At 46.7% G+C, this 27,919-nt stretch overlaps 2 protein-coding genes across 3 annotated transcripts; one reads left to right on the top strand and one right to left on the bottom strand.

Moving 5' to 3' along the window:
* Positions 1–1,987: 1,987 nt before the first annotated feature.
* Positions 1,988–18,375, top strand: serinc5 (serine incorporator 5). 2 transcript variants are annotated; one of them, XM_076150748.1, is made up of 12 exons: positions 1,988–2,205; positions 10,921–11,088; positions 12,747–12,925; positions 13,047–13,129; positions 13,280–13,373; positions 14,132–14,343; positions 14,440–14,532; positions 14,823–14,949; positions 15,487–15,556; positions 15,779–15,815; positions 16,299–16,443; positions 16,562–18,375. In XM_076150748.1, the coding sequence occupies exons 1-12, from the start codon at positions 2,179–2,181 to the stop codon at positions 16,704–16,706; spliced, it is 1,380 nt and encodes a 459-aa protein (XP_076006863.1). In that variant the 5' UTR covers positions 1,988–2,178; the 3' UTR covers positions 16,707–18,375. The 2 variants fall into 2 exon arrangements, with proteins under 2 accessions (XP_076006863.1, XP_076006864.1); XM_076150749.1 differs by lacking the exon at positions 10,921–11,088.
* thbs4a (thrombospondin 4a) lies at positions 18,155–26,980 on the bottom strand. The gene is made up of 23 exons (XM_076150747.1): positions 26,771–26,980; positions 25,869–26,066; positions 25,530–25,777; positions 25,340–25,442; positions 25,109–25,203; positions 24,369–24,420; positions 23,999–24,234; positions 23,760–23,897; positions 23,584–23,664; positions 23,341–23,493; positions 22,922–23,026; positions 22,729–22,836; positions 22,405–22,564; positions 20,978–21,096; positions 20,845–20,897; positions 20,671–20,755; positions 20,437–20,533; positions 20,131–20,309; positions 19,962–20,010; positions 19,422–19,618; positions 19,169–19,341; positions 18,946–19,085; positions 18,155–18,851 (listed from the first exon to the last, which is right to left on the bottom strand). Exons 1-23 carry the CDS (start codon positions 26,850–26,852, stop codon positions 18,802–18,804), a joined length of 2,901 nt encoding a protein of 966 aa, XP_076006862.1. The 5' UTR covers positions 26,853–26,980; the 3' UTR covers positions 18,155–18,801.
* Between the last annotated feature and the right edge of the window lie 939 nt (positions 26,981–27,919).

The following is a 27,919-nucleotide window of genomic DNA, read 5'->3' as shown; positions in this document are numbered from 1 at the left end:
AAATCAAGATGGGTTCATGTCAGGAATATTTACAGGGAGTTTTATGCCTGTTGTTTATGTAAACAAAGTATACTTGTGGTTTATTTGCTGGTTTATTTGAGCGTTTGACTGAGGAAGTCAAATATGTCTGTGTGTGTGTTTCATGAGGTGTCCTCAGGGCAGACAGGGTAGCACTAGACTGACTGAACAAATGTGCCACCAGACAAACCCTCCCTGTCCTTCCTCTTTAATGTTACTCTGATTCAACACAGGCTGACATATCAGCAGTCTGGCACACATCATATTGTCCTTTTGGTTTTCTGTCACAGAGGATCAGTGGACAGAAGAGGAAGAATACAGGATTATGTCACAGTCCTTTACACATTCCAAAAGAAAACCACTTATTGTCTTACAGCACAGTAAAGCCTTTACCATACTCAACATATCAAAAACAAGTGATGGGGTCTTTCAACATGACATTATTGGAGGTTTGTATTGAGTCAGGAGAAGTCATTGAGTTGAAGTAACAGACTTAAAGGGCTGTCATATGATTGATGCAAATTTTAAACAGGACCACAATACAGCACTGAGCAGGCACACAATGCCTGTGTAGTGGCAGTGGGTGACTACAGTGAGTGACTTGGGGTGAATGGATCAGATGACAAGTTTGGCAAATAGCAGCACAGCCACACAAAGCTACACTGGGCAGCCTGATTAGCTCAGGCTCATAGAAAGGCCATCGGAGCTGGCTGAGGACGCTGCTGTTGGACCAGTGCTGCTGCCCACATGCTGTTACAAAACAGGAGGCCAAGGTCTGTGGGAGAATGGGTTAGTTGGTCATATGCCTGAATCATCAAAGACTTGCCTATTGCCCAGGTATGTTAAGTGATCCAAGCGTAATACCTCTCACAAAACAATTTAATGTGTGATGTTCACTTGTGACTCATCACTCACTACTATAGCTTTAGAGAGTGTTGTTCATTCGATGGTGTTGATGTGAAGATGAAGACGGAGTCTCCGCTGACACTGTCTTGCTTGTATAATTAAGGTTTATTACAAAGAAGTACAGCATCAAAACCAGCACCATGAACTGCCTGTGAGAGGTTCCGAAGCCAATATGAATCTCTCCCAACACCCTTGTCCTGCACATTTTTATAGCATCCTTGTTTTTGTGAAACTATGTAAGATATCTGTATCCCATTCTCTATGGACCCCTAAACCTTGACCCATTCTCTATGGATCCCTAAACCTTGACCCATTTTCTATGGACCTCTAAATTTGACTCAGAGGCCTCTCTCCTACACATTCCACAGACAACACACCGAATATGGCACTTTTTTAGACACTACAAGAGCATGTGTGTGTACGTTTATGTTGAGTTGCAATGAGTACCAATCCCCTCCAAACCTGCCAAAAACGTTGTTCGGGGCTAAGCTATTTGCACATGGGTGCTTTTCATTTCATTGAATTTTTTTGTTTGCATTCCCTCATAGCAGTGCGAGACAAGAATGGAACCGCCCTGAATGATGTCACAGTTGTCCATAGCAAAGCAATAGAGACTCGCTGGGCCAAAGGAATCACCACACACAAAAGCCAGGTAACTAATAGCTAAAAAAAAAAAAGGTTTGCAGTAGTTTGTGTAGGCGACACTTTGCTCTCACACACGCCTTTGGTCCTAATAAGGTAACACTGACAGAAGCGTGTAACTGCAAAAATAAGTGCACGAAACCAGATAACAAACTGTGACATTTACGTTTTTACACTGAGAAAGGAAAACGTTTTCATAACTGGAATTTTAATAACGCCTTAAAGAAAAAGAAAAACGTGAATTTTAAAACAAAATTACTAATTACGTGAGCTCAATCGTAGTTTGATTTTAATTTATTTTACAAAAAGCCACATTCACACAAAAAATGACTTTTTAATGAGACTCCATCATTGTGTCAGTTTGATCTGTACTGAGTTTCTCTTTGTGTCAGGCTTGTTGCTGATGTTCAGAGGGAGGAGAGAAAAGGGAGGAAGAGGAGGAGGAGGAGGAGAGGCAGGCGGGCAGCGGCGACGCGGAGGACGGAGCAGCCAGAGGAGAACAAGCGGCGCGTCGATCCCATGTGTAGACGTTTCATGCGGAGGAAGAAAGCGACTGAAGAAGCCATCGTCCCCTGAACACGGACCTGTATTTCTTCGCCCTCTACAGTCAGAATGTGCGGCCCGTGTTGTATCACGCAGGTGAGGCGCAGCAGTTCAACACTTTTAACGCTGCTTTTGTTAAAAACCATTGTTAGCGCGGCGGCGGCGGCGGACGCGTCTTCGCGGCGCGTGCTAGCTAGCTGCTCGGGATAAATCTTTGTTTACCGCCGGTGTCAGTTTTAGACGGAGAGCCGCCTGTCCGTGAACACATCATTCGTCTCTCAGTGTGCTCAGTAACTTAACTGTAGCCGCTGAAAGGCAACGACAAACAGCGAAGAACTCAATAGAATATTAACCGGAGCACAGCCACATAATCATACCGAGGTTGTCTTGTACACATGTCGTTGTTTTGACAGCTTGTGGAAGATGAAGCCGAATGGTTTCTTTGTTTTCTCGTCAACACATTTGCACTTTTCCCAACACTGACAAACAGAGCAGTCCTGATCCAGGCGGTGTCCTCGGGACTGTAGCTGGGGGGATTGATTTTTTTAGCACTATATATTTGAAAGTTTACATTTATAGACACAAAATGATTGAATTAGACTTATTTATTGTCTCAAAATAAACAATTTCATAGCCCCCCCCCAAACAGAAAGGTTTAGAAACAGTCAGCCCGGGGTGTGTTCGTGTGTTTGGTGTGGCTTGTAGGCTCAGCAAGTATCCTGTGTTTGAAGTAACATTCAGTACAGGCCAGTGGTTTCAAAGCAACATCATGTGACTCCGTCCAGAGCTGGGGTGAATTCCATAATGACACAACTCTAAACGCAAACAAACAACCTTTGTCTCCCCAAATGCGTTTTCATCTTTCCCATTTACATGAAAATGACCAAGATCGATCAAATATCATCATCAGAGATCTTTCTTTGTCTCTGCCTGATTTGGCTGAATCTTCTGGTTCCTTTGTAGGATCAAGGACCTGTACCCATGCTCAGGTGGTCCGTCACATTCATTAGCAGAGTTTGGGATTTGGGTTTTCAGGATAATTGTATTTGTTATTCCACAGAGCGTCTCCACAAACTCTTTCCAAATCCTTTCTAGCACTTTCTGGGTTAACACTGGCCCTGGTTACGTGTTCTCCTTCAGCAGGGCAACACATAATGTCAAAGTAATTCCAAATCCGATCAATAGCAATTATGTTAGAAATGATACTGTATGAAACACTATGGCAAATGTACAACTATGTGTTTTACCCTAAATACTGAAGGAGTTACTAAGAAAACCATAAACTAAATATTGAATACTAGACAGTGTATAAATAGTACTTTCTGCATTGTATATGGTGATTATATGTAGTGTAAGGGTATTATTACATGTGAATGGTGACAGCTCCTGGTTTTTCTTCGTGCTGGCTGTCTTTCTTTACTTAACAGAGCCTTTCTGGCCGTGGGGTCACTGCCGCTGAGCTGCTCCGGTCAGGAATTTAATTACAAGGACGCATCCCTCATCTTGGAAGGCTCCCTTCTGTTTTCTCTTCCATTCAGTGGCAGGGAAGGATTAAGAGGAAGTGAAGGACGAACGATTAAATCCGTATTATATTGCGGCGCTGGATGTTTGCTAATCCCCTTCAGAAACGCCACGTTTAGGTTTTCTCTTCACTCCTACGTTTACGCGCACTGTAATGGCGTGAGTTTACGTCTCGGCTCATGTGTGGTCTGTTAATTTCCTCTCCGGCTGGGAGTTGGAAGTTAGAGGAGGGTGGGCGTTGTTTGGGTTACATTTGGTGACTGCAGGCATGGGGGAGATGAGACTTGTAAACTCTCAGTGGGATCAGGGATGTAGGCCATGTTGGGATGGAATACAGGGGTAGACTGTAGCTCGCTCTGGTCCAAGGCACAGCAAGCGTTGGCTGCGAGTGTGGGACAGAACAGAAAGCATGTGGGTATCAGTGAGCGGGCCGGGTGATGGAGCAGGCCATTTGGCAGAGCGACCCGGCCTGGTAGTTGCTACATATTGTGCTCATGAAGTGCTCTTGAGCACGACGCCAAGCACAGACATGAGGGGGTGCAAGTAAAAAAGGATTTGGCCTGAGAGGATCAATGGGAGTGTCCCATTTACGTCAGCAGGATCGGGACAAAGAGGCAATATTGTGATACATTATCTATACTCTGGTCGCAATTAGAGTCAAATTCAGCTGTTGCATCAGTTTAGCGACGTTTGACTTAAGTATGATGATGCATACACTACCAGTCAAAAGTTTGGACTGAGAAGAGAAGAGAATGATAAGGGGTGTCCAAACTTTTGACTGGTAGTTTATGTTCACATACTGTAATTGTGGTCTTTGATTCACATGGTTTCAATTCAGCTGTCTGTCAGTGTCGCGATGTGACTTTGAATAAATAAAGAGCAGCTTAGATTCCTGCTTTGTGAGAAATGACTTAAATCATTTGGCAGTTTAGTATATTTTCCTCTCCAGCTGCAGACATCTATGGTGCAGTGTAGATTTCTTTGGGAAATAGTTACAGTATGTCACAGAATGGGCTGTGTGATTATTTAAAAAGTATTTTTGTTGTCACCGGCAACATAACCCATTAGTATTGTGCATATGAGTTATGCAGCCCCAGTGATTCCATAAATACTAATTACTTGAATAAAGTTATTTTAATTTTGGCTGGGAGGAGAAGTTACAATGTACATGAGAGAGAATAACAGTGACTAACACAAGGTGATAGTTGAGTATTAGTTATTATTAGTATTAGATTACTTTTTAATTAATCTAATTCTGTATTTTATAAAACACACATGCACACCCGCACACACACAGCTGTCACCATCACACGGAGGCCGGGCCGCTAGTAGCCGAGGTCAGAGGGGTCCTCAGAAACAGGTGTTGAAGAGCTGTAAAGTGACTCGACTTGTAAAACTATAGCCTAAGTCAGGGGAGCCCACATTTTTTCTGCTTGCAAACGACTTTTAAAATGATCTACCTGCATTAAAAATGCTATAGATATTTATTTATTTACGTATATATATACTGAGTATACTTTATATGTACAATATATGTTGGTGTAACTTGCATCCCCGCAGGAACCATTATGGCACAATACAATACAATTCAATACATTTATGGTCACTACCTCACTCTGATGACTTGCATTTGGACTTAATAAGCTTCACTCGTTTAAATAAGTAGAGCCGAACAAAAAGTTCCAAAACTGTCCATGAGCCCTGGACTCCAGCTGAAGGGTCAAAAGCTCCTCCTCCACTGCAGACGAGTTCAGGTGAAACACTGTTACAGTTTTTGATGTAAGTGAATTAACCTCAACATCTCTCCTAAATGGAGAGCACATAAATGTAGCGATTGGCTCAAGTAAAGCAAAGTCTTGAAACCGTTTGTCAAAGTCTGACGGTTTTCAATCTGCTCTGCGTACCCGCACTGTCGACGCACGGCTTCCGTTGCGTCTCCAGCTCTGACACGAGGTTTTGGAAGTTCCCCAAATCATGGCGCTGCAGCTTTGAGGACAGATGAATTGGAATTGGAATTGAATTGAATTGAATTGGAAGGATAACTAGGTCACTTTGCTCAATGGAGTTTTGCATTAGCTCGCACTCTTTGTGAGTGGTGACCTGTGTGTTAGAAGAGAACACTGACTGGCCGCCCTGTACGTCAATCAAGTGGCAAACGCCATAGAGAAAGATCGACATATTGGGCACCCCTGGCCTAAGTGAATATTTGGATTATATCAGGCTAAACTGGGCTAAACAATTACGTGAGTTTCATCTGTTATTCCTCAGTTTTCCCCCAGGAATTTCACAACAGTCAGCAGCAACAGGAGTTATGTTTTCCCACGGGGGAAACAAGTCATCATCCGTCTCTCTAGTCTCTCGTCTACACGTCGTACAGGTGATATCTCTCTCTCCCTCTCTCTCTGTCCGCTTCTCACGTGTGGTGTCTGTAGATGCATCCTTTGCATGCCCGAGTGGACGGATCTGATGTAATCGCGTGAAATGCCAGCCAACTCTTTAGGGAAGGCACCGTCGACATCCAATGGAATTCACCGGCGAGGAATTGCAGCATACGGTGAAGCTATTTCGGCTTTTCTGCACAAGTGAAGGAGAACACGAGGAAACAAAGTGAAGTGAAACGGGCCTGCGGGTGTACACGGCATGACATCAGACTCCTGCCCCGCGTGGACCTGCTGATCTGATCCGACCCTCACGCTTTGAATGCTTTTCCTCACGTTGTTTTTGTTCCAGCTTCCTTTGTCCGCACTGGGAGTGTGTTTTGTTTTTCCTTTTCTCCCCGCGTCTGCCTTGTGTTTCTCTGCTCTTTGCCGGACCTCAGATCTTTTTCTTTTGTCTTTTCTGTTTTGTACCCCTTTTCAGGCGGTTGGACTTCAGTTTCTCTTTGTCGGGTTGTAACTAGGGGCTGTATTTGCCAGGAGGGAAGCAAAGACCTCTCTGTGTGTAAAGGAAACAGAGCAGTGATACATTTTTGCTATGTGTATACAGCTGCCTAGCTATACAGACAATAGTGGAGCTGTCAGTGTGGATGTATACGGGGAGATGGAGGAGGTGTAGTTTTGGAATCATATTGACTCTTGAGTTCCTTTGTTTCGCCTCTCTCCCTCGCTCTCTCTCTCTCTCTCGCCCTCTTTCTTTTCGGCCGCTCACTCCTCACTCCGTGCTTCACAAAGCATTGTTGTAATATGAGATAACAGGGTGTGTTCCGCAGTTTCGACTGAACCGCCAGTCTGTCAGCATTCAATGTGGTCAAACTGCGTCCACCACCACCACCATTCAGCCTTGACTAACACCAGTGGGAGGATCCTTGTGTTCTGAAGTCGGAGGAGATTCCAGATTTCCAACAACCCCCTAAATCCAAAAGCCCTGTTCAGATGGTTTGTACATATGTGGAACTCATGTTTAGGTGAGATTGTGCCAATAGGATGGCAAATACAATCACAGAGGACGACGTTAGTTTTGTCCTCTGACATGCGTTGAATGACAGAGACACACACACACACGTTAATGGTGCAAATCAAGCAGAGGTTCACATTGAAATCCCTCCGACACATTCTTTCAGTTATGTTGTTGTAACAGAATTCATCTCAGTTGTGAGTCATGTCTGGCTGCGGTGTTGCTACAGTTTCCACTTGTCTACGTGTAGCCGTGTGTGTGTGTGCGTGTGTGTATATTTGAGCCTTTTTCAACTGATAAGCTCAATTCTAATCTCAAAAAAACGCTGACGGGACGTTTTCTCCGTGTCAGGCGCAGCGCTGGTCGAAGGCTACTTCCTTCCTAATTTGATCAACCTCCTTATTTTCTAGCATGTGTGTTGAGTGTGTGTTGTGCCTGCGTGCTTGGCTTGTTGATGGAGAGTGTACCCATAAGTGGCTCAGAGTCCCCCCGCCCCCCTGTTTCTCTGTCGCTGTGCTCAATGTGATGTCGTGAGTGACCTAATTTTTGTGATAGGCCAGCGTATGTTGCACAAGCAGTTGTGTCAGCGCGGCCGTGTACTTCAGAGTTCACCCAAGCGTGTTTGATTTAGGCCGCAACACACCATTTTCTTGTTTGCTTCCCGACGCAGGAGTCTATTTCATAAGGTTCACTACTAGAGGCTGAAAAAGCAGATGATGATGATTATATGCAGAGAGCGCACCATTGTTGTGGTTGATCCAGTTCTCTCACCGCGACCAGTGCAACAAGCTGAGGTCATGCAGGCAAATGCTGGCTTCAGTTTGAATGGCATTTAGATTCATTTCCTGCTGTTGTTTTTGCTGCTGTGCTGCGTCCATCCTGTCAAAGCAAGGGTGAGGCCTGTGTGCTCTGTGATAGAAAGAGAAATATCACCTTTCAAACCCCCCCGCCCCGCCCCAAAGGATAGCTGGAAGGCAGCAGTGGAGAGGAAGAGGTGGGGGGTAAAGGCCAACAAAAGGTAACACAGAAGGGGTTAAGAGAAGAAAGTAAGAGCGGTGGACGACAACAATAAGCCTGCGACTACAGAGTGGGGGAGGAACAAGAGGAAGAGTCAATATAGAGAGTGAGAAACGGAAGAGACTCTTTGTCTCTCAAGTCGAGTCCCACTGTCACAATGAGGTGGAGCTTGGTGACTTCAGTGGGTGTGTGTATGTGTGTGTGGGGCGGGGGGTCTGCAAAGGTAACCCAAGACACACAGAGGCAGGACAGGCCAGGCTGTAACATGTGTCCATGATGTCTGAGGGGCGTGCTGCGGGGGTTGTGTGACAGTGTAGCGGGGGTTGTCGTGACACTGAAGTGGGGCCGCGACCCCCCCCCTGCAGACGTGACGACCACCTGTCGACACGCTGGTGGGGTGAGCAGTGGAGTGGCGTAGTGGGCAGGGTCACCGCGCTGTTGCCATGGATACTCTCGCGCGTATCTGCGTGTGGGGGAATTCCGCCCTGCATTCCCGCCCTCCTAACTCCCCCCCCTTCTGCTGGCCCCCTCGCTGTGTGCAGTCCGCTGGTGAAACACCCCCTAACTAATGAAATCTAAACACCCTCACAGCTTAAATCGGCCTGTTTCTTTTTTTTTTTTTTTTTTGCCGCCCAGTTTCAAGTCTGTTGTGTCTAATTAATCGCCCATTGAAGACGACATGTGGGCGCAGCAGAGACAAAGAACATCAGCTTATCCTGTTAAACTGTGTGGTTAAATGGAGACCAGGGGCCACATGCATCAAACCCATGATGCTCCAAACCTGATGCCTAAACACTCCTAAAACTACATTTGTGAAGCTCTTTATGTACAGTTGTAGTAGCAATGACGCACATTTTTCCAAACTGAATGGGGCCTCTTATGGATTTTGAAACATCTGTGTGGCTTTTGGTTTCTCAAGGGAAAAGGATTTAGAGAACTAAGACTAGACTACACAACTCAGGTCACGTGTTGCCAGCGAGACAAATCAAAGACATAGGAATTAGGACAGCGAACGCCTCTTGGCAACCTGCGAGTCCTTACATGTTTATCTATCTTTATGATCCTGTGTTTGTTGACGGCATCAGACATCAACCGTTTTGTGCTACGCTTCTGGGTTAAAATGAATCATTGTCGAGCATTTATCGGGTGAATTTGTACGTTTCCATAGTCGTGCAAAGATGACTGAAGACATTGCAGTAGTAAATTAAAAAATATTTTGTGTTGATATCTATATCTAGATAAAGTGGCTTTACCGCTATGCTATATTTGATGATGGGTGTTCCTCTTCTGCAATGCAATCGAAAAAGAGGAAGGAGTTCCTCCACCTCAGGCAGCAGCAGTGTTTTTGTCCAACACCCCCCTGACTCAACATTCTCATTCCGATTGTGACTGACACACAGGGGCAGATCACACATCAGTGCAAATCACCCTACTCGAATGTTCCAACATCCAAGGTTCTTAGACTAATAGAAAGACTAATGTGGGAAGTCTCTGGGCGGCTCTATACTGAACATGCGCCGCTGTGCGTCCACGAGTCTGCAGCATACCGCACATTACCGCCATCTGGAGCGGAACGCAACAGATCAAACCCTTTCACACTCCGGCTTTACGACATTAGCGCTCGCCGGCTGGACACCGTTGAAGAAGCGTCTGATGTTGGTCTTACTGGCTCACTACAGTTGGAGGAGAAGCACACACACACACACCCCCACACACACACACACCCCCCCCCACACACACACACACACACACACACACACACACACACACACACACACACACACACACACACACACACACACACACACACACACACAGTCGCCAGCACATGTGGAGCATAACAGAAGTGTGAGGATAGTTGAATATGACTTAAGAGCCAAAGAGGTTAAAATTAAGTAACATGATTATAACACGCCATGAGCTGGACCTTTGCAAAGTAAAGAGCTGGACCATGAAAAAGACAATTGGTAGACAGAAACAATTATTTAGTGGACGTACAGTGACAGATTTCAAACTGAACACAGATGGAGCCAGTATGGAGGCACATGGCACATTATAATGCTCATTATAGACCAACCTACACCCCTACAGTTACACCACACACACTGTAGCCCACAACTTGAGCTCACCTCTCACCACAGCAGTCTGTGTGTGTGTTCTGCAGACTGAGGGGTCGGAGGCAAAGCGAGCAGGGTGGAGTGGCTGCCCAGCGAGATGCTGCGCTGTATAATTACCCGTCCTGGTCTTTTTTTAAATAGAACACAGGGCCTGTCTTTATGAGAGCGTCCTCCCCGTATGAGGGCCCGTCAGCGCGCACAGAGCGTCTCTTTGTGGCAGCGTGCGTGTCCTCGGACAAGAGTCCTCAGTGTCTGCCACAGCGGAGAAGGGAGAGAAGTAAGCGCTCTCTCACGACACAAACCGTGAATGAGCGATGAGACAGGGAGACGAGGGTTGTAATTAGTTGTCTCCTGTCTCTTGGAGGGTAATGGACACGTAACAGGAGGACACTCTCCCCTCTAGCTCATATCACCTCTAGGGTCTTGGTGCATGTGGTGGCGCAGGTTTATAGGTGTTACTGCTGTTATCACCTTAGATTGTTAACAAGCGGCACTCAAATTGAAGCCACCTGTGTTGAACATTCCTAATCATAAAAAGTGTCCTACACACACACACACACAAACACACACACAGCTGTGATGTTGTGTGTGTTACCTGTGACGTGGGGTCGGGGGGTGTCTCGCTTCCCTTAACAGCTCACTCTGTCAGAAATGCTTGTATATGATGTTTGGCAACGCAGTGGAAACGGCACGGTAGTGATGCAAACATTTCCTCCGCTCATCTCTCTTCTCTCTCTCTCTCTCCGTCCTTCTCCTCTCTCAGCTGGCGTGCTGCTGCGGCTCGGCGGCCTGCTCCTGCTGCTGCCGCTGCTGCCCCAAGATCAAGCAGTCCACGGGGACACGCATCATGTACGCCCTCTACTTCCTGCTGGTCACTTCCATCTGCGTCATCATGATGTCCCCCACGGTGGAGCAGGCCTTCAGTGAGCATGTGAGTGCAGAAACAAAACTGTGAACCGCTCCCATTGGGAATATTTAGGTAATAAGTAGTAGAGTTCTGTTGACGTTGAATGGGGCTGATTTGCAGGAAGTGAAGCCTGTAAAGTTCTTGTTTGTGCTCCACAACGGCTTCATCTCAATTTGGGCCAGCAGTGGTTTGAGATCCCCCAGCTGTGTAAAGCGAATGGGAGTAACAGGAAGAGCGGAGCAGACAGAGACAATAATGCCCCTCTGCTCCCTTTATGCAGTAATTACATAATCACTGTAAGATCTATAAAGTCAGAATATACCTCATGATTTCCTCCGCGTGTGTAAGTGACTGGTTGGCGGCGTGTCTCGCGGGGCCCCTGCTGTTGCAAAGGTTGAATGGCGTTCATTTTTTTTCCCGCTATTTCTTTCTCTTCTCTTCTCTTCCCACTGTCGATTCCTGAACGTCTGGACTGAATGATGTGTCTTTCCCTCCCTCGCTGGGAAGAATACACTCAGCTGTCTGTGTTACTATGGCGATGGGTGCAGGCTTCCTCAACTGGAAGCACTTGTTTGATGACGGCGATATTTTTCCCCTCATCTTTCTCTGCCAGAGTCCACAGTGCAGAGTTACAAACCACTTCCTGCAGCGCGCCTCCTTGTGAGAGGAGAACCCTGGAAAAAAGGCCCGACTAGGCCTCGATAGCCCCACGCAATGCCCGCTGCGTTACACACATACACACACACACAGTGTCAGTCACACACAGGAGCGCAGTGGGAAGTCCCAGCTAAGAGAGCAGCCATTGTGCGTATGAGAGCGCTGGTCTTTTCTCTAGAGATTTACAGCAGCCTGAAACAGCGGCCCCCTTTCCCTCTTAATCACAACACCATGGACATGCTAATATGCTCCTCCACATGAGACAAAAACACCAAAACGCTCCTTTTACTCCGCTTACTGATTTTGGCTGTGCACTGCGCTACGCACGGAGGCGATGACAACTCTATCCACAAGCCTCTCCTGACCCGTGTGCAACTTTCACAGCCGATACACTCGCACGCCAGGAACAAGGGAGGCCAGCTGCATTTAAAAAGAAGCTTCTCCTCTATTTCCCCCCTACACACACACACACACACACACACACTTCTAGGAATACATATTTTCTGTTGAGATTGTCCTGCTGGCACACGGAAGCACTTTGGGTTCTGTGTGGAAGTCGTGGTCAACTGCAACGACTCCACCCTGTCCATCAGAGAAGTGGACCCCCCCCTCCCTCCATCTTTAGGTCTCAATCAAATCTCTCTCTCTCCTGCTATCTCTCTCTCTGTGTCCCTCTCTCTCTCTCTCTCTCTCTCTCTCACTCTTTCTCTCCCCAAACCCGCCTGACTTGCTGACAAGAGGCGGTTAATTTATTCATCCGTGCCTTTTGTCTGTGTACACTGACAGTTAGTTGTAAGGCCCCTCTAACAGCCTGTCGAGAACAGGGGATGAAAGAGGGCTTGGCCCAGAGAAAGAGGGGCTGTTGTCGCCGCCTGTTCCCTCTTTCTGCTCCTTTAGAGGCGTGACACTCGGCACGGACACTATTGGCCCTGTCCTTTTTTTTTTCCCCCTCGAGGCCGCGTCGTAGACAAACACGAGCAGAGGCGATTGAATGGTTTTAATTTCCTGTCCCTCCCGCCTGTCAGATCCCGTACTACAGCAAACTGTGTGAGAAGCTGAACGCAGGGGAGAACTGCAAGACTCTGGTTGGATACTCAGCTGTCTACAAGGTGTGCTTCGGCATGGCCTGCTTCTTCCTCCTCTTCTTCTTCTTCACCTTACGCGTCAATAACAGCACCGGCTGCAGGGCGGCCGTACACAACGGGTAAGAAGTCATTTGAGGGTTTATAATCCGCCCGTCGCTTTTCAGGCCTGAAACTTGGATCAAAAAAGTAAAACCCCAAATAAAGTCCTTAACTAAAGTCCTTCTTGGTGGTCACTGTCAGGTTCTGGCTGGTGAAGTTCATCGTGCTGGCGGCCTGCTGCGCCGCAGGCTTCTTCCTCCCCGAACAGCAAATCTTCCTGGAAGGTATCAACACAATCTTAAGTCACTGATATTCAGCAAGTCCATAAGACACAAACGCACCATCCCTCTCATAGTTTAAATGTCAATGCACTGTAGAGAGTCACTCATCCCTCCTGAGCTGTCCTGCCTTGTTTCCTCCCTCTCTCACCACAGTGTGGCGCTACATAGGAGCGGTTGGAGGGTTCATCTTCCTGCTGATCCAGCTAATGCTTTTGGTGGAGTTTGCTCACCGGTGGAACACAAACTGGTGAGAACAGCAGATCCTCCTCTGTCCCGTATCCACCAGCATTCAATCAGATAAGGCTGGGATTGTATCATGTAGTTTTAGTGTTTTTGTAGGCGGGGGCGTGTGTTGGCACCAGGCCACCGTTGTGCAGATCAACAGGATGCATATGGTCAGAGAGCGTGAACTCCAGTTTCCCCTTTCCTTAAAACACACACACACACACACACAGACAGACAGACAGACAGACAGACAGACAGACAGACAGACGGTTTACATACTAAATAAAGGCCACTAGGAATGAACTGTTACTCCCTCAGGATGGCCACGTAGTGTTAACAGTGGTCTCAGGTGTTTTGTCAATACCCACTGAACAGGTCTTTTCTTCAGTGAGAAGCAACTGTATAAATACGTCAGAAAGTCAGAGTCGGAGAGAGACTCATTCCGGCTGCAGAGTCTCTCACAAGTGCTCCATGGTGCTTGTCTTGATGCTGTACTTCGTGTAATAAAACCTTATTATACAAGCAAAGACAGTGTCAGCGGAGATCCTTCCTTCCTTCATCTTCACATCATCGCAACTCAAGATTCCACTAAACAGGCTTAGTAACCAGCATGCTTTGACTTTGCTGGATTTCAGTAAAAACCTGAAGGAAGTGGAAGCCATTAACCTCTCCACCTCAGGGTGCAGGACTAATTATGCAAACCGCCGTCCTCCCCCTTCCTTTTCCCCCCTTCCTTTCCTTCTCTTTCTCTCTTCCTTTGTCTGCTCTTCCTCGCCACAGGAGTTCCGGCGTGAAGTATAACCGCCTGTGGTACGCCGCTCTGGCTCTGGTGACCCTGGTGCTGTTCAGCCTTGCGGTGGGCGCCGTGGTGTTCATGGGTCTGTTCTACACCCATCCCGAGGCCTGTCTCCTCAACAAGGTCTTCCTGGGCATCAACGGCAGCCTGTGCCTCATCGTGTCTCTGCTGGCCATCTCGCCGTGTATACAGAAACGTGAGGACGGGGGTTGACGCGCAGACACACACGGCATTTAACGCACACGAAGCACGAATCGCACTGAGTCTCCGCCTTGCTCTGCTTTCCTTTCAGTGCAGCCCACATCTGGCCTGCTGCAGCCCGGGGTCATCAGCGTGTACGTCATGTACCTCACCTTCTCCGCCTTCTCCAGCAAACCAAAAGAAAGTGAGTGTGAACAAAATTAGAGCTTCGGTTTAGTAGGTGCCACTACTTTTGAGACTTAACAATGGAATGACATGTCGTTGTTACGTCCAAATAGCTCCTTCTTCACACACACATCCACATGAAATAAAACAAAGGCTCTCTCAGAATCACATTTTTGCTATTCACGTTGCTAACAGTAAAAAGCAGTGAAGATTAATTATTTCTTCTTATTTATAATGTCAGTTGGACCATGTGTTCAGTTCCTCCCTCTTCCTCTAACTTCTGCCCTGTTGCCCCTCTGCGCCTCCTAGTGGTGGTGATTGGCGGCGTGAACACGACCGTCTGCGTGTTTCCCTTCAACTCTGGGAAGGAGAGCGACAAGATGATCGTCACCGCCCTGGGAACCATCATCCTGTTTGGCTGCGTGCTTTACTCTTGGTGAGACACACGCGCGCACACACACACACACACACACACACACACACACACACACACACACACACACACACACACACACACACACACACACACACACACACACACACACACACACACACACACACTAATAATTTGTACCGACATGCACGTCATCCTTTCGTGTTAAACATCAATCAAGGATATGAGTCTTTTCCCGCCGCACCTTGACATCAGTTCTATTAAGCAAATGTAAGATCAAATACAGGGCTGATCTCATTGGCTGTCACGCCGGAGAGCCTGCACGTGATTGGCTGTGGTTGCGCTCAGGCTGTAAGTGAGCTGTATAGGGTTAGGCTTTTTTTTGCGTCCACATGTGTTCCCCATCAAGTAGAGGCAATCCCGTCTCTTGTGGTCGTTCCCTGAATAAGAGGGAAGTTCAATCTCGGCAGTCCCAAACTACACATTACTGGAAAAATGTCTGCAGACTGAGTTATAATGTCTCCCTCCCTCCATCTTATGTCTGTCTCTGTCTCTCTTTTTCCACCCTCCGCCGTTTAGCTTGACATCGACGACTAGACGGAGCTCTGCAGCGCTGAGAGTGTGTAGGAACAGCGAGCCGGAGACTGAGGTAAAGATGAGCACACACACACACACACTCGCACACCTGCCTGCCTGCCTGCGAATGACTAAGTTAATTGTGTGTGCGTTAATGAGTATACAGATCAAACGTGTGTGTGTGTGTGTGTGTTTGTGTGTGTGTGTGTGTGTGTGTGTGTGTGTTTGTGTGTGTGTGCGCGCGCACACGTGTGTGCATAGAGTGTTAACCCATCTGTTCTCCTTTATCCTGCAGAGAGCTCGATGCTGTTTCTGTTTTGGAGATGACACAGGTGAGGAAGTGTGTGTGTTTATTCAGTGTGTGTGTACTTATGTTCTGCACACTGACAGGCTGTGCTCATTGCTATTCCTTAGCCAGATTGAGCGCGGCGAGAAAGCATTGGTCAGCAAACACAGATGATGTCACTGTTACTAGGAGGCTGGTGTGACACAGTGGGGCGCTGGGCGAGCTCACACTGCCCCCTGCTGGAAGCAAGATTGCAGAACACTATAGGACTTTTCAATCGTTATTTCCCTGCTTGCCCGTCATTAATCTCAGTTTATCAACTCTTCTTCCCCTTTTCTCTAATTTTGTTTTATGACAACCTAACCTTATCTCTCTGGAGTACAGAATATTATATTTTGTATTAACAGTCGTGATTAAGATTGCAGCATTGAATCGAATTTGAAGTGTTGGGGAACTAAAGCGTGTTTATGTCGTAATCATTCGTACAGGACTAAAGGTTTGTTTGCACTGTGTAATCTTTGTCTTTCAGATGATAACGATGAAGAGAAGACGGGCGCAGGTCAGAACGTGGTCTACGACGAGAGGGAGGGAACCGTCTACAGCTACGCCTATTTCCATTTTGTCTTCTTCCTGGGCTCCCTCTACGTCATGATGACCGTAACCAATTGGTTTCAGTAAGTGCCAATGAGCGAGCTCCTGTCAAGTTTCCATTCTCCTCATGAAACTCATCCTTGCCGCCTGTTTGCCTTCATCCTGTTCTTCCTTGTGACGGTTTTTATTTTTTCTTCGCAGTTACGACGACCACAAGATCGAGAAGATGTTCGACGGCAGTTGGTCCGTGTTCTGGATCAAGATGGCCTCCTGCTGGGTCTGCCTCATCCTCTACATGTGGACCCTCTTCGCTCCTATGGTCTGTCCCAAGCGATTTGAGGTCTAGGAGACTGACACACACACACACACATATACACACACACACACATTCACCACCACAGTAGGATCAGGCTAATGTGATGCTAAGGCTGTGGCCTGGCAGACTGAGCCAAGGGACCACCACCCTTTTAACCTTGAAACACAACCCTACTCTACCCCAGTGTTCAACAAAGAGGATTATCTGTTGCCTTTTGTTTTATATATGAGTGTTTATTTTACTCTTTTTTTTTTTTTTTTACAATGTTAAGCTGTTAATACCTTGAAGGTAATTGTCTTTTTTTTTTTTACTATCAGACTCCTGGAGTTGTGTTTTGCGTGCAGGTGTGGAGGTTTTGGAGCTGTGGAGCGTCGTGTTTCATGTTGACATAGAAACACGACGAGCCTTATAGATTCCTTAAGTTCTGATCGTGCAAGTCAATTTGTACAAGTATTTCCTGTGTGTGCGTGTGTGTGCGTGCGTGTGTGTGCATGTTTATTTTCTTCTCTTTCTTGTGTTACTGCCTGGCCGCTTCGCCTGGGAAGGGTTTGGAGTTTACTCTCGTTTCTCTACGGTCGAACCACAAAGTTGTAGCAAAGTATTGGGGTAAAGTTATTTCAATGTAGAAATGTTACGCAAGAGTTGAATAATATTTATTTGGGTGTGATTTTAAGGTAATCAATCATGAATGGATGCAGAGTAAATTGAAGTAGATGTGTCTTCGGCATCTCTCAGGCTCACGTCAGCTGTGTTTGTTGACGCTTGTTGTCTTGCGCCCTTTTGTAGAAGCTTTCTATGCAACGGGAACAAGCTCTTTTCAATACCAGACACCACTGTTGTGAGGAATTCAATTGGTACACACGTCTGTTCACAATAGTGCTTGTTTTTTTTTTGGGAGTGAAAACTTTTATTAGGAATATCCACCTCATTTTGTCCCAACATCCAAGGTCGCTCGGGGCAACGCTCTCCAAATCAAGCTGCCTTACTGATGATGAGCGAGCTGCAGAGAGACGGACGGGGAGGAACGATTGCCAAAGGTAGAGGTCAGAAAAAGAGGAAGCGAGTCTGTTGCAGATAGGGAGACGTCCCTGAACATGACGCATACACACACACACACACACATGCACGCACACACACATAGATAAGCAGTTATGTGTACAGTTCTATAGGCATTTGCTTTTCCTTTGCTTTGTTCACTGCGAGGTCAGAATCAGGTAGCATGAGTGCTTTTTATTAGTGAGCTGTTCCAACACTGGATGTTGAGTTTACAGGCTGACTAAAATTTCCACAAACGCTTTCAGCTGTTCATCGCCTGATGTGCCAGTAATTGTTTTCTATTGTATAAAAGTACAATATGTTGCACATCGCCAGCTGTTAAGTGCTTCTCTTAATGGTTCACACTCGTCAACAAATCAATGTTCTTTTGTCTAGCTGTGCTCCTAACTTGTTTTATATTAACTTATATGTGCATTTTGGCAATATGTGTGGTCTGTGAGAAGTTGAGTTCGACTTCTGCTTCCTGTAACTGCATATTCCAGACATTTTGAGATGTTTTTTTTTGGGAAATATTTCAGCATTTTAATTGATCATGTAAGTACAGAAAAGTTGAGTTGAGTGAATATCATGTTACTGTGCGTCTCATACAGCAGCTTCACATTGTCCACATTCTTTCAATTAAAAACATCCATTTTGTCACCCTGCAATGTTTGCTTTTGTTTTCCTTCTTACGCGGTGGTTCTTACTGTACACACAGTTGATAAACTGTTTTTGCAGAAGGCCCAGAAACAATATTAGATGAGATCTTAACCCATCCCCGAGTTCCATCAGCTGCCCAGCCATCGTTTTATGTCACATCTTTCCAACATCACTTTTTTAAATTGGGGCATCAAATTGCAGCAAAGAAACGAGCTCCCAATTGGGTGAAATGCTTAGGATTTTATTATTTTAAAAACTATTACATTTGTAACAGCCCTCATAAAAGACAATTGTAGGTAACAGACATATACAGAACCTGCTGATGAATTACACATGTACACATTGTATCTGCTTGAGTTATAGTAATTAAAGAGTAGTATTTAATGCCCCGAGTTATGCTCTCCTAGGACCCTGTCACTATCTGCTAACCTCACTCTGCGTCATGGGTGTTCCGCTCCTGGTAGTCAAAAGGAATGGTGTCTGTGGGAGTGAGAAAGAGACCATTTTACATTTGTAAGCATTGAAACACCTTACGGCTCACGTGTATGGTTGATCGGCTGTGACAGAGGCTCACCATTGCAGCGATATTTTAGATTTGACCAGATGATGTTTTCTTGAGAGAAGCAGAACACGCCCAGTCTGCCTCCTCTCATGCTGGTGTCAATTGTCACCCCTGTGTCCGCCACCAGGTCTGACCCCTCAAAGAAGCGAGCCCTGGTTCAAAGAACAACAAGGTCATGAGCTGCTGTGAGTGTGTGTGGCTCTGTGTGTTGGTGTTATTGTGTGTTTTTGTGTACCGGATGTATCCAATCTGTGGTCTGTGCTGGAGGTACCACCGGTAGGACACCTTGTCCTTCCAGCCAACATTCCTGGGATCCTTCCACAGGAGACGGACCTGATCTGGAGTGTCTCCCGTGTGCCACAGGGAGTTCCTCAAATACTCACCGGGACCCGTCTTGGACTTCACTGCCTGAAGATAAAGGGCCACACAGGACAAAACTGACAGTCCTGACAGATGAAGACTAGACAGAGGTATTGTATCAGCCGCACCTTGAGTTGTATTCCAGGGTCGGCGACGGCTCTGAAGGGTGCAGCCTGCCAGTAGGTTTGCTCCGTCTGTTTCCACATCACCACGTAGAAGGAGGACGAGTCCTGGTAGCCGAAGATGAAGCCTGCGTAGTCGTCGTCTGTCACCGTGTTTACATGGAACGTTCCCTCAAAGTCGACCCCGCTGAAGGCTGTGTAACCTGCAGACACGGCAAGCAGAGAAGCAGCAGCGATTATGAGACCAACAGGGTAAAGCGCACTGTTTACATGTATGTTAAAACTTATTATACTGATTATACGATTAGGCAGTTCAGGTTCTTACAAAATTTCCACTTACCAAGTCTGAAGTTCTTTTAATGGAGCCTTATGTGCTATTTTCACTCTGTTATGCTGTAATGTGGTTACAGTATACTGTATCTATGTCCAGTAGATCTCCACTACGCTCTCTTAGCTTCTTCATGGGTCCAATCAAAGGCCTGATGATCTGGTTGTACAATCTTTTTTACAGATTACACAGAGAGTCTACATGCATTGTGAACGCACCTACAGCCAGGCCGGGGTCAGAGTTCATTGTCTGGACGATCTCCATGCCCTGACAAAGGAAGAAGAAGAGAGATTTCACTTTGCCACAGTGATCAACCCACACCGTGAAACAGCCCTGGAGCTTCCTCTGCTACCTAATCCATGGGATGGGTAGGATGGGATTGAGCACCTGGTTGAGGACCACCCAGTTGGGGTCTATCTGAGAGTCCCCCTCTGGGTCCAGCACCACAGTCTGATAGGCTCTGAAGTCGGTCAGAGTGACCTCAGCATTTTCCGGGCAGTCGTCGACTCTGTCAACAATATCGTCTTGGTCAAAGTCACCTTCGCATGCATCTCCAACGCCATTATCTAAAACACACACACACACACACACACACACACACACACACACACACACACACACAAATAACATACATTTGCTATAGAACGTACATGCATGTCAGTGCACAGATATAATATAAGAAATTATACGAACTATCCGAGTCCCTTTGGTCTGGGTTGGCAACTAATCTACAGTTGTCCAGATCGTCTGGAACGCCGTCATTATCGTCATCGTCGTCACATTCATCTCCCTGCCAAGTAGAAGAAAAGCATCTTGAGTGGATTAAATATATGAAGTTATCAGCTGTCAGAGAAGGCTCAGAATTTCTCAATCGGCTCCCTTTACACAAATGCAATTAAACAAAGGGATAAAGAACGAGACTGAAACCATTCCATCCTTGTCGGTGTCCAGCTGAGAGGAGTTGATGACTGTGGGGCAGTTATCCTTTGTGTTCTGGTGGCCGTCACCGTCACTGAGGAAGAGGAGAGCGGGTGAAGCAAAACACTAAACACCACAGCTTCATCCAGAATCTTGGAGGCAAGGCGCAACCGTGGACTCTACCTGTCTATGTTGTCATCGCAGGAGTCTCCTACAAGATCATCATCCGAGTCGGCCTGCAGGGGGGGGAAACACACGCTGTTGGCTGCGGCTGCACGCTGCCTCACGTTTGGCCTGTTGGGTTACTTGTGTTTACCTGGTTTGGGTTGTACATATCAGGACAGCTGTCACACACGTCTCCCACGCCATCGTTGTCTCTGTCCTTCTGGTCCGGGTTTGGGACTCCCTGGCAGTTGTCGAGCATATTCTTCAAGCCTGAGGGATGCGAAAAGACATTGGAGTTTTCACGCCTGTGTCATGTGTTAAAGCGCTGACAGGAAAAGAAGCGTGGCGAAACTCAGCCTGCAGCTTCAGTCTGTGAAACGCATCACCAGATGGCACTGTTTGTTTAAGACGAAGGTAAAATAGTTTCCAGCGGCCTTCGCCACCTGGCCGAGGCTCAGTGTGGAAAAATGCTTTCTGAGACGAGACAGACATGACAAAGCGCTAAGCAATCCAGCGTCCAGAGTTAAAGACATAACCAAACGATCATGAGGCTGGAGCTTGGCCCAGATGAACAAACAGGGGTCAGCAAACAGCCCAAACACACGCAAGCAAACAAATCTGAACCTGCACTCGCACACAAACAAGTGAAAGCTCAAAGTGTTTTTTCTCCAGTGGAACAAATGAGAGGTTTTCTACACATTTAAGTACGAGAGAAACAACACCTATGACTCCAAGCAAAGCCATTTAAGGAACATTTGGAACGTTTGAAAATGTAACACTTGTTCTACACTGGGCTCTTTAAAGCTTTGGGTAATGACGCTTGAGCCATTTCCCTGAAAGCCAATGATGTAAGCGGTCAAGGATGTGGGCTGGAAATCGATAAAAAAAAGGAACAGAGGATGTTTTAAACAGATAAAGTGTCGCACTGGCACAGGAAGACGAGACGAGAATGACAAAAATGTCCTTGATTTTCACGGCTAAAGAAAAAAAACAGGAGCCTGATGGTTGTTTCCTCGTCTAGACGGATGAGGTTTGGATAAAGCTCACAGTCACAGTCACAGTCGTCCCCTAACGCCATCATCATCATCATACCATTTGCTTTCCCAGCGCGTTCTTCAGGTTATAGCCTCTAATTGATGCAGTAAAAGCTCTTATGGTGGAGTTACTGCAGCTCTCACGCTGACAAACACCAGAAGGATTTCAGCCACTTATTACAAAGTGACAGTCGTCGCACTTTCACAGTTATTGGCGCCGGGTTGTCGAGGGTTTCTTGGGTCAAAATAGGCCACGCCCATTTGCAGGGCCAGTTTTTGTATCTGCTACTACAATTCTTGGGTCAATTGTCACAAAATTTCACAAACAGAATGCCTGTGACGAGCCAAATACAAGTTTTAGCTGTGTTTTTTGATTGTTTGCATCGTTTTGCTACAATCGGGCGCTGAAGTTGAGTGTGCGTGGCTCGAGCGTGTGTCTCATGAGTGAATCGGGCCACTGAGACGTAAATTGACGGCTGCTTGTGTCTTCCAGTATTAATACAGGCAATGGGAGGTACAGTATAAGCATGAAACACACACTTACCGTCCCCGTCCACGTCATCATCACATTCGTCTCCTAGTCCGTCTTTGTCCGTGTCTTTCTGGGTGGGGTTTTCTATCGTCCTGCAGTTGTCGCAGGCGTCACCATGCAGATCTTTGTCGCTGTTCCTCTGGTCCACATTAGGAACCAGCCAGCAGTTATCCTGGGGACAGACAGACGAGTTGAACACACAGACTCAACCTGTAACTGTATTATTCCTTTATTAAACATTATACTGTAGATGTCAACGCTCTGTGAGAGAGAGCGAGAGAGTGAGAGAGAGAGAGAGACACACACAGTCACAGGAGTCAACAGTTGGTTACTTACATTTATGTTAATAATGCCGTCACTGTCTGCATCATCATCACAGGCGTCGCCCGTCCCGTCCCTGTCAGCGTCCTCTTGGCCAGAGTTTGGTACAAAGACACAGTTGTCCTGGTGACGACAACACAGCAGCGAGATCATTAGTGTGGATGATGAAGGTGGTGAGGCAGATTGGTTGAGGTGTGAGGACCTGTACCTTATTACAGCTGTTGTCCCTGCACTGGAGATCACTGTCAGGAACCGCGTCGATGTCTGTGTCCTTTCCACACACGTAGCCGTTACCTGCCCAACCGACACCACACTGACACACACACACCCAACAAACAGGCAGGTGTGAAACAGATGTGGCCTGATGTGAACTTTACGATATACGTTTCCAACAAATGACTTCCTCTGTTGCAAGACATGATTTAGTTCTACAAACCCGGTATATAAAAACACACCAAGTCCATTTTTGTACAACTTAAAGTGAGAAAAGAAAGGACAATAAATAAATCAAGTCTACATCCATTGCAGTTCATTACATTACATTACATTACATTACATTCAGTTCACAGCCCATTACATTACAGTTCACAGCCCAGGCGTGTGTATGAACGAGTTCTGGGTTCTTACCATACAGCTAATACTGCCGTCTCTCTCCACGACACACTCGGCGTTGATGTCACAGGGGTTGGGTTTACCGTTGGGGCAGAGCCTCATGCCATTGCAGCCTCTCATCTGGTCACCAGTGAAGCCCGACCGACACTCTCCACAGCGGAAGGAGCCCTGGTGAGAAGGACACGCACACAAACAGTCAACCACCGGCCATCCTACAGATCCTTGAACCACAGCTGCATCCCTTTCCAGTTGTCTTACGATGGTGTTGTAGCAGTTCGAGTTGGGGGTGCAACCTCCGTTGTCCGGCGGCCCCCGACACTCGTCTATGTCGTCACACATCTGCGCCAAGATAAGAGCAAAGAGATGGAAATCACCGCATGAAGAAAGCAGCGTGTTTGCATGCGTGGACGCGGTGTCACTTGTGAGTGTTGCACCTGTTTGTGTGACTGAGCGTAGGAAACGCCAACTCCAGTGATCTCTGGGCCGTCGTATCCCAGAGGGCATCTCTCACAGCGGAACCCAGGAGCAGTGTTCACACACCTCACACCAGGGAAGCAGGGGTTAAACTGGCACTAAAACACACACACACACACAAAACAAAGGAGAACACAAGGATTTTGTAATGAGTTTGATTCTTATATTGTGGCTATACTGCTTCTAAACAACAACGTACCTCATCTACGTCGTCACAGCGCACCCCGTCCCCTGTGTATCCATCTGGACAGGGGGCGCACTTGAACCCCCCGGTCTCTGTAGGGATGCACATGTCCTGTCTGAAGCACGTCCCAGGCCGACACTGTGTCAGCGGCCTAGGCTGCAGGACATACTGCCCATTTCCATTAGGGTTTGGATTTGGATCTGGATCTGGATTTGGACCTCGGTCTGGGTTGGTTGGATCTCCCCCAAGGCCTGAGCACAAACACACACACACACACACACACACACACGCACAAATACAAGCAGACATGTTGCATGAGCTGAAATGTCACTTTGTCTGTCGGCAGGTTTGTAACTGACAGAATTGAGATTCTCGTGTTGTTTACCGCAGGCGAGACACTCTGCGATGGTGTTCCTCAGAAAAGTGGTCTCCTTTATCTTAACCAGAAAGAAACAGAAAGACAGGAATGTTTTTGAGACGTGCTTTGCAGACTACAAACCCAAATTCTCCTTTTTAACAACAACCAAACACCTGAAAACCCTTGATGGTTCTAAAAAGGAGAGAATGAGCTCAGAGTGAACCAGCCGGCAGATCTGAGACTCTGAACTGTTGAAATGATTATTTTATCACCCCGGGCTCCCCGTTTGATCTCCTGAACCTTCTGAATCTAAATCATCTGCTTTAAATGATCATCTGAAGCCCCTCAGTTGCTTAGGTGAAGCTTGTACTGGGATCAGGCATGTCATGCGCTCTCACATTTAATAGCTTCTGTCTGATTTGAGAAGCAATTATTACCTACTCCAAAAGAAATTCACAATCTATGTGAATCTACCTACATGCTTTCCTTTTAAAACAAGATTCTGTGGTAATCTATCAAATATGGATGATACAGCTCACTGTTTGTGTGTCCTAACGTGCTGCTCTGGGGTTTGTGACAGGATCTAAAGCCTCTGCCTGAGTTCATCTCCCTTCTCCAAGCTAGGTTTTGGTATGTATAGATAAAATAAATTCCAGTCCAAAACGATTCAGGGGATCAAACTGTTGCCACTAACTACCACTGTTAAACACATCTGGAACAGAAAGGTCTATAGCTCATAGTCACACATACAGGACTGAACAAGTTACCTGTTGATAGAGCAGCTCCCTCAACTCAGACAGCATTGTCTTCAGCTCCTGCATGGAGGCCTGATCCTGTGCTGACCGGCCTCCTGCCTGGATACCTAGAGAGGAGAACAATATGAAGAAGACTGTCATATACTCTATTGTGATGAATTCTGAATGATCCCGCCTTCGATAGATCAAGTTGAAAACCCCCCTGCGTGATCATAGGGTCAGTGTGTGAGTCGGTGTTCTCACTCAGCTGCTGCAGAGATTCATCCTGCTCAGCGCTGCAGTCCTGCAGAGTGGCCACGTTGTCTATGCTGTCCTCGATCACCAGCTTCAAGTCTGTCAGCTCGTCCTACAGAGGAAAAGGAGGAAGAGACATTAGGCGAAGTTTTGGACTGTGTGGTTCTATGCAACATGTCTCTTTAAAGGTCTCAGCTACCTGTCCGCTCGACTGCAGGGTCCTGAGGGCCACCGTGTTTGGACCGGGTGGGAGAGACCCAAAAGCAGCAGGCAGGTCATTCAAAGTGTGGGCCAACCTGCAGTCTATGTATATGTTGAGGCGAGGTGAGCCACGCTGCAGGCCGCTGGCGTGCAGCATCACGTGATGCTCTCTGCCATCTGCCAGGGGGGCGTGGTTAATGCTGATGGTGGCAAACCTGCCGTCCACCCTCTGGTAGCGTAGACTCACTGAAATAACAGGAGAACATGAAGTTAATCCTGACTGAGGCCTTCATTAGACAAAACTCTGTGTATGACACGCCTCTGTACGTTGCATCACCTTTTCTCAGTTTGGCTTGCAGGCTGAACTCCAGGTACTTGCTGTTGTCTTTGGGGTTAATGACGCTGTAAAGAGCGATGGGGGCTTTGCTGTGGAGCCTGAAGGAGGACAGGAGGAAAGCCTCATCCCGCCCTTTGTTCTTCAGGCTACCCTGGAGCAAATCTGGCAGGCAGTCTGGAGATGCCAGCAGGTCATAGACTAACACAAGACAAGAAGGTTAGAAACTTGCTTTATCCCCTCTTCACATCTAGTATGTTGTTATGGTGAGTCTCATTGAACAGTGGAGTACAAGTGCTGAGTCAGTGCATCATGGCACTTTATTATGTGTGAGACTGCATGTGTATATTTGAGCGTGCATGTGTATATGTGTGTGAGTGCGCGTGCGCGTGTGCGTTTGTATCCTGCTGTGTTTTATAGAGTGGCAGAAAGGAGCAGCAGTAAACTCTTTCCGCTGGAACAAGTCCTTTGCCTCATTGTGTACGCACACGCACGCACACGCACGCACACGCACGCACACGCGCACACACACACACACACACACACACACACGCACAGTCATAGATTGTATGGAAAAAATTGCGTGCAATTCCTGGCAAATCAAATGTTGCACACATGCCCGTTCAAAAATGGCAGTCCATGTTGTTTTACCATCCCAGCGTCTCCTTATTTGGGTCAGACTGCCATTAGATCCAACAGACTTCATGCCAACTACATAAAAAGAATTAGTCCTGGTGTTTGGGGCTTAAGGCAGATGAGAAGTTATACAGCAAGACATCAGATTGTTTGGGATATTTAAGTGGAAAAGAGAGTTACGACAGGTTTGTGGCATTACAGAGAGACAAAAACTCATTCATAATGTCTTAAAGCAGAGAATAGATGATGATGAAGAGCCCAGTACATACCAATTCCTTCTGCTGTGACAGTGAGCCTTTGTTGTTGCAGTACCAGAGACAGAATCACCGCTCCTGCCCACAGAGCCATCATCAGTCCTTCAGAAATGGTCACGGCTCGGAAAAGCCTCTGTTCCTAACACAAGCAGTCTGACGGAGTGACGGACAAACTGAACATCCAGATGCCGGAGCAAAAATCCCGGCAGAGGTGAAATGATTTTGTTGCACAGGCACAGCTTTTAAAGCAAAGGGGAGTGTCCAAATACAACACTGATGATGAAAAAGGGGAGCAGTGTATGGAGCATTTCAGCAGGTAGGGGGAGTAATCCTGTGCCACTGTGGTTTGAGTAAATTAGGTGTTAGAATCACAGGTACTATGTTGTCCATGTGTGCGCATACAGAAGTGACAGAAAGAACAAATACAAGCCACAAACGTCATGTAAACAAACAAAAACAGGCTCTACTTACAGACACAGCTATGCACCTGAGTCACATTATGTCTTTATGAACCTTTCATGACCATAAATCTCTCGTCTGATCTATTTAGGGGACAGGCAAGAGACTTTAAATTTGGTCGGTATACTACATTCTGGGAACTCTTAAAGCTGTCTGAGATGGATGGTGCTAAAGTCTCAGGAGACAAATCTCCTTCCAGCTGGCTGTTACTTCTCCACAAACATCACAAACCTGTTTCATGTGGATTTGGACTCCTGGACTGGCTTCAATAACTCAGCAGAACTACTGTCTCTGTGCCATGTGATTCTTTGTTATTCTAATTAACCTACTTACAACTGGTTTTACATGCCTGAACACAGTGTATCTCTCACGATTTCATCCCATCTGTTGATGTGAGAAAAGAGGGAAACAGACTTGGGGCTGTTCTTTTTTTCATAGATGTCTGTTAGTCGTCTTAGAGCTTCCTCTGCTGAAACACGAGAGCCGAGCCAGAGAGACGTTTACCATCCCTGTGTGCATTATCGCTGCGCACCAGTCAGTCTGTCTGTCTGTCTGTTTGGCTGTCTGCTCTCTGACCTGGCAAACTTCATGCTGGTGCAACCGGCCTGTAGAAAAAAAGGCAAAGTAACTATCTAACATCTGAGGAGGACAGGAATTCATCTTGAATTCTGCACTTGAGGGTTGATTGATAAGTTCTGAGCCAAG

Source organism: Genypterus blacodes, unplaced genomic scaffold (assembly GCF_046128005.1).
Source record: "Genypterus blacodes isolate CSIRO-AG114 ecotype Tasmania unplaced genomic scaffold, CSIRO-AGI_Gbla_v1 ptg000053l_1, whole genome shotgun sequence".
In the NCBI taxonomy this organism is placed as follows: Eukaryota; Metazoa; Chordata; class Actinopteri; order Ophidiiformes; family Ophidiidae; genus Genypterus; species Genypterus blacodes.
Note: the sequence above shows the minus strand (reverse complement) of the source record. Positions and strands in the feature narration are given on the sequence as shown.

What these genes read in the sequence shown, in the direction of transcription:
- thbs4a (XM_076150747.1), bottom strand. Translation starts at nt 26,852, where the DNA reads ATGATGGCTCTGTGGGCAGGAGCGGTGATTCTGTCTCTGGTACTGCAA. An exon ending in ACGGCATTATTAACATAAAT is followed by an intron (nt 22,565 to 22,728) that starts GTAAGTAACCAA and finishes GTCTGTCCCCAG; the next exon opens with GATAACTGCTGGCTGGTTCC. An exon ending in ACCCTGGAATACAACTCAAG is followed by an intron (nt 19,342 to 19,421) that starts GTGCGGCTGATA and finishes CTTTATCTTCAG; the next exon opens with GCAGTGAAGTCCAAGACGGG.
- serinc5 (XM_076150748.1), top strand. Translation starts at nt 2,179, where the DNA reads ATGTGCGGCCCGTGTTGTATCACGCAG. An exon ending in GCCCGTGTTGTATCACGCAG is followed by an intron (nt 2,206 to 10,920) that starts GTGAGGCGCAGC and finishes CTCCTCTCTCAG; the next exon opens with CTGGCGTGCTGCTGCGGCTC. An exon ending in ACAGCAAATCTTCCTGGAAG is followed by an intron (nt 13,130 to 13,279) that starts GTATCAACACAA and finishes CTCTCACCACAG; the next exon opens with TGTGGCGCTACATAGGAGCG.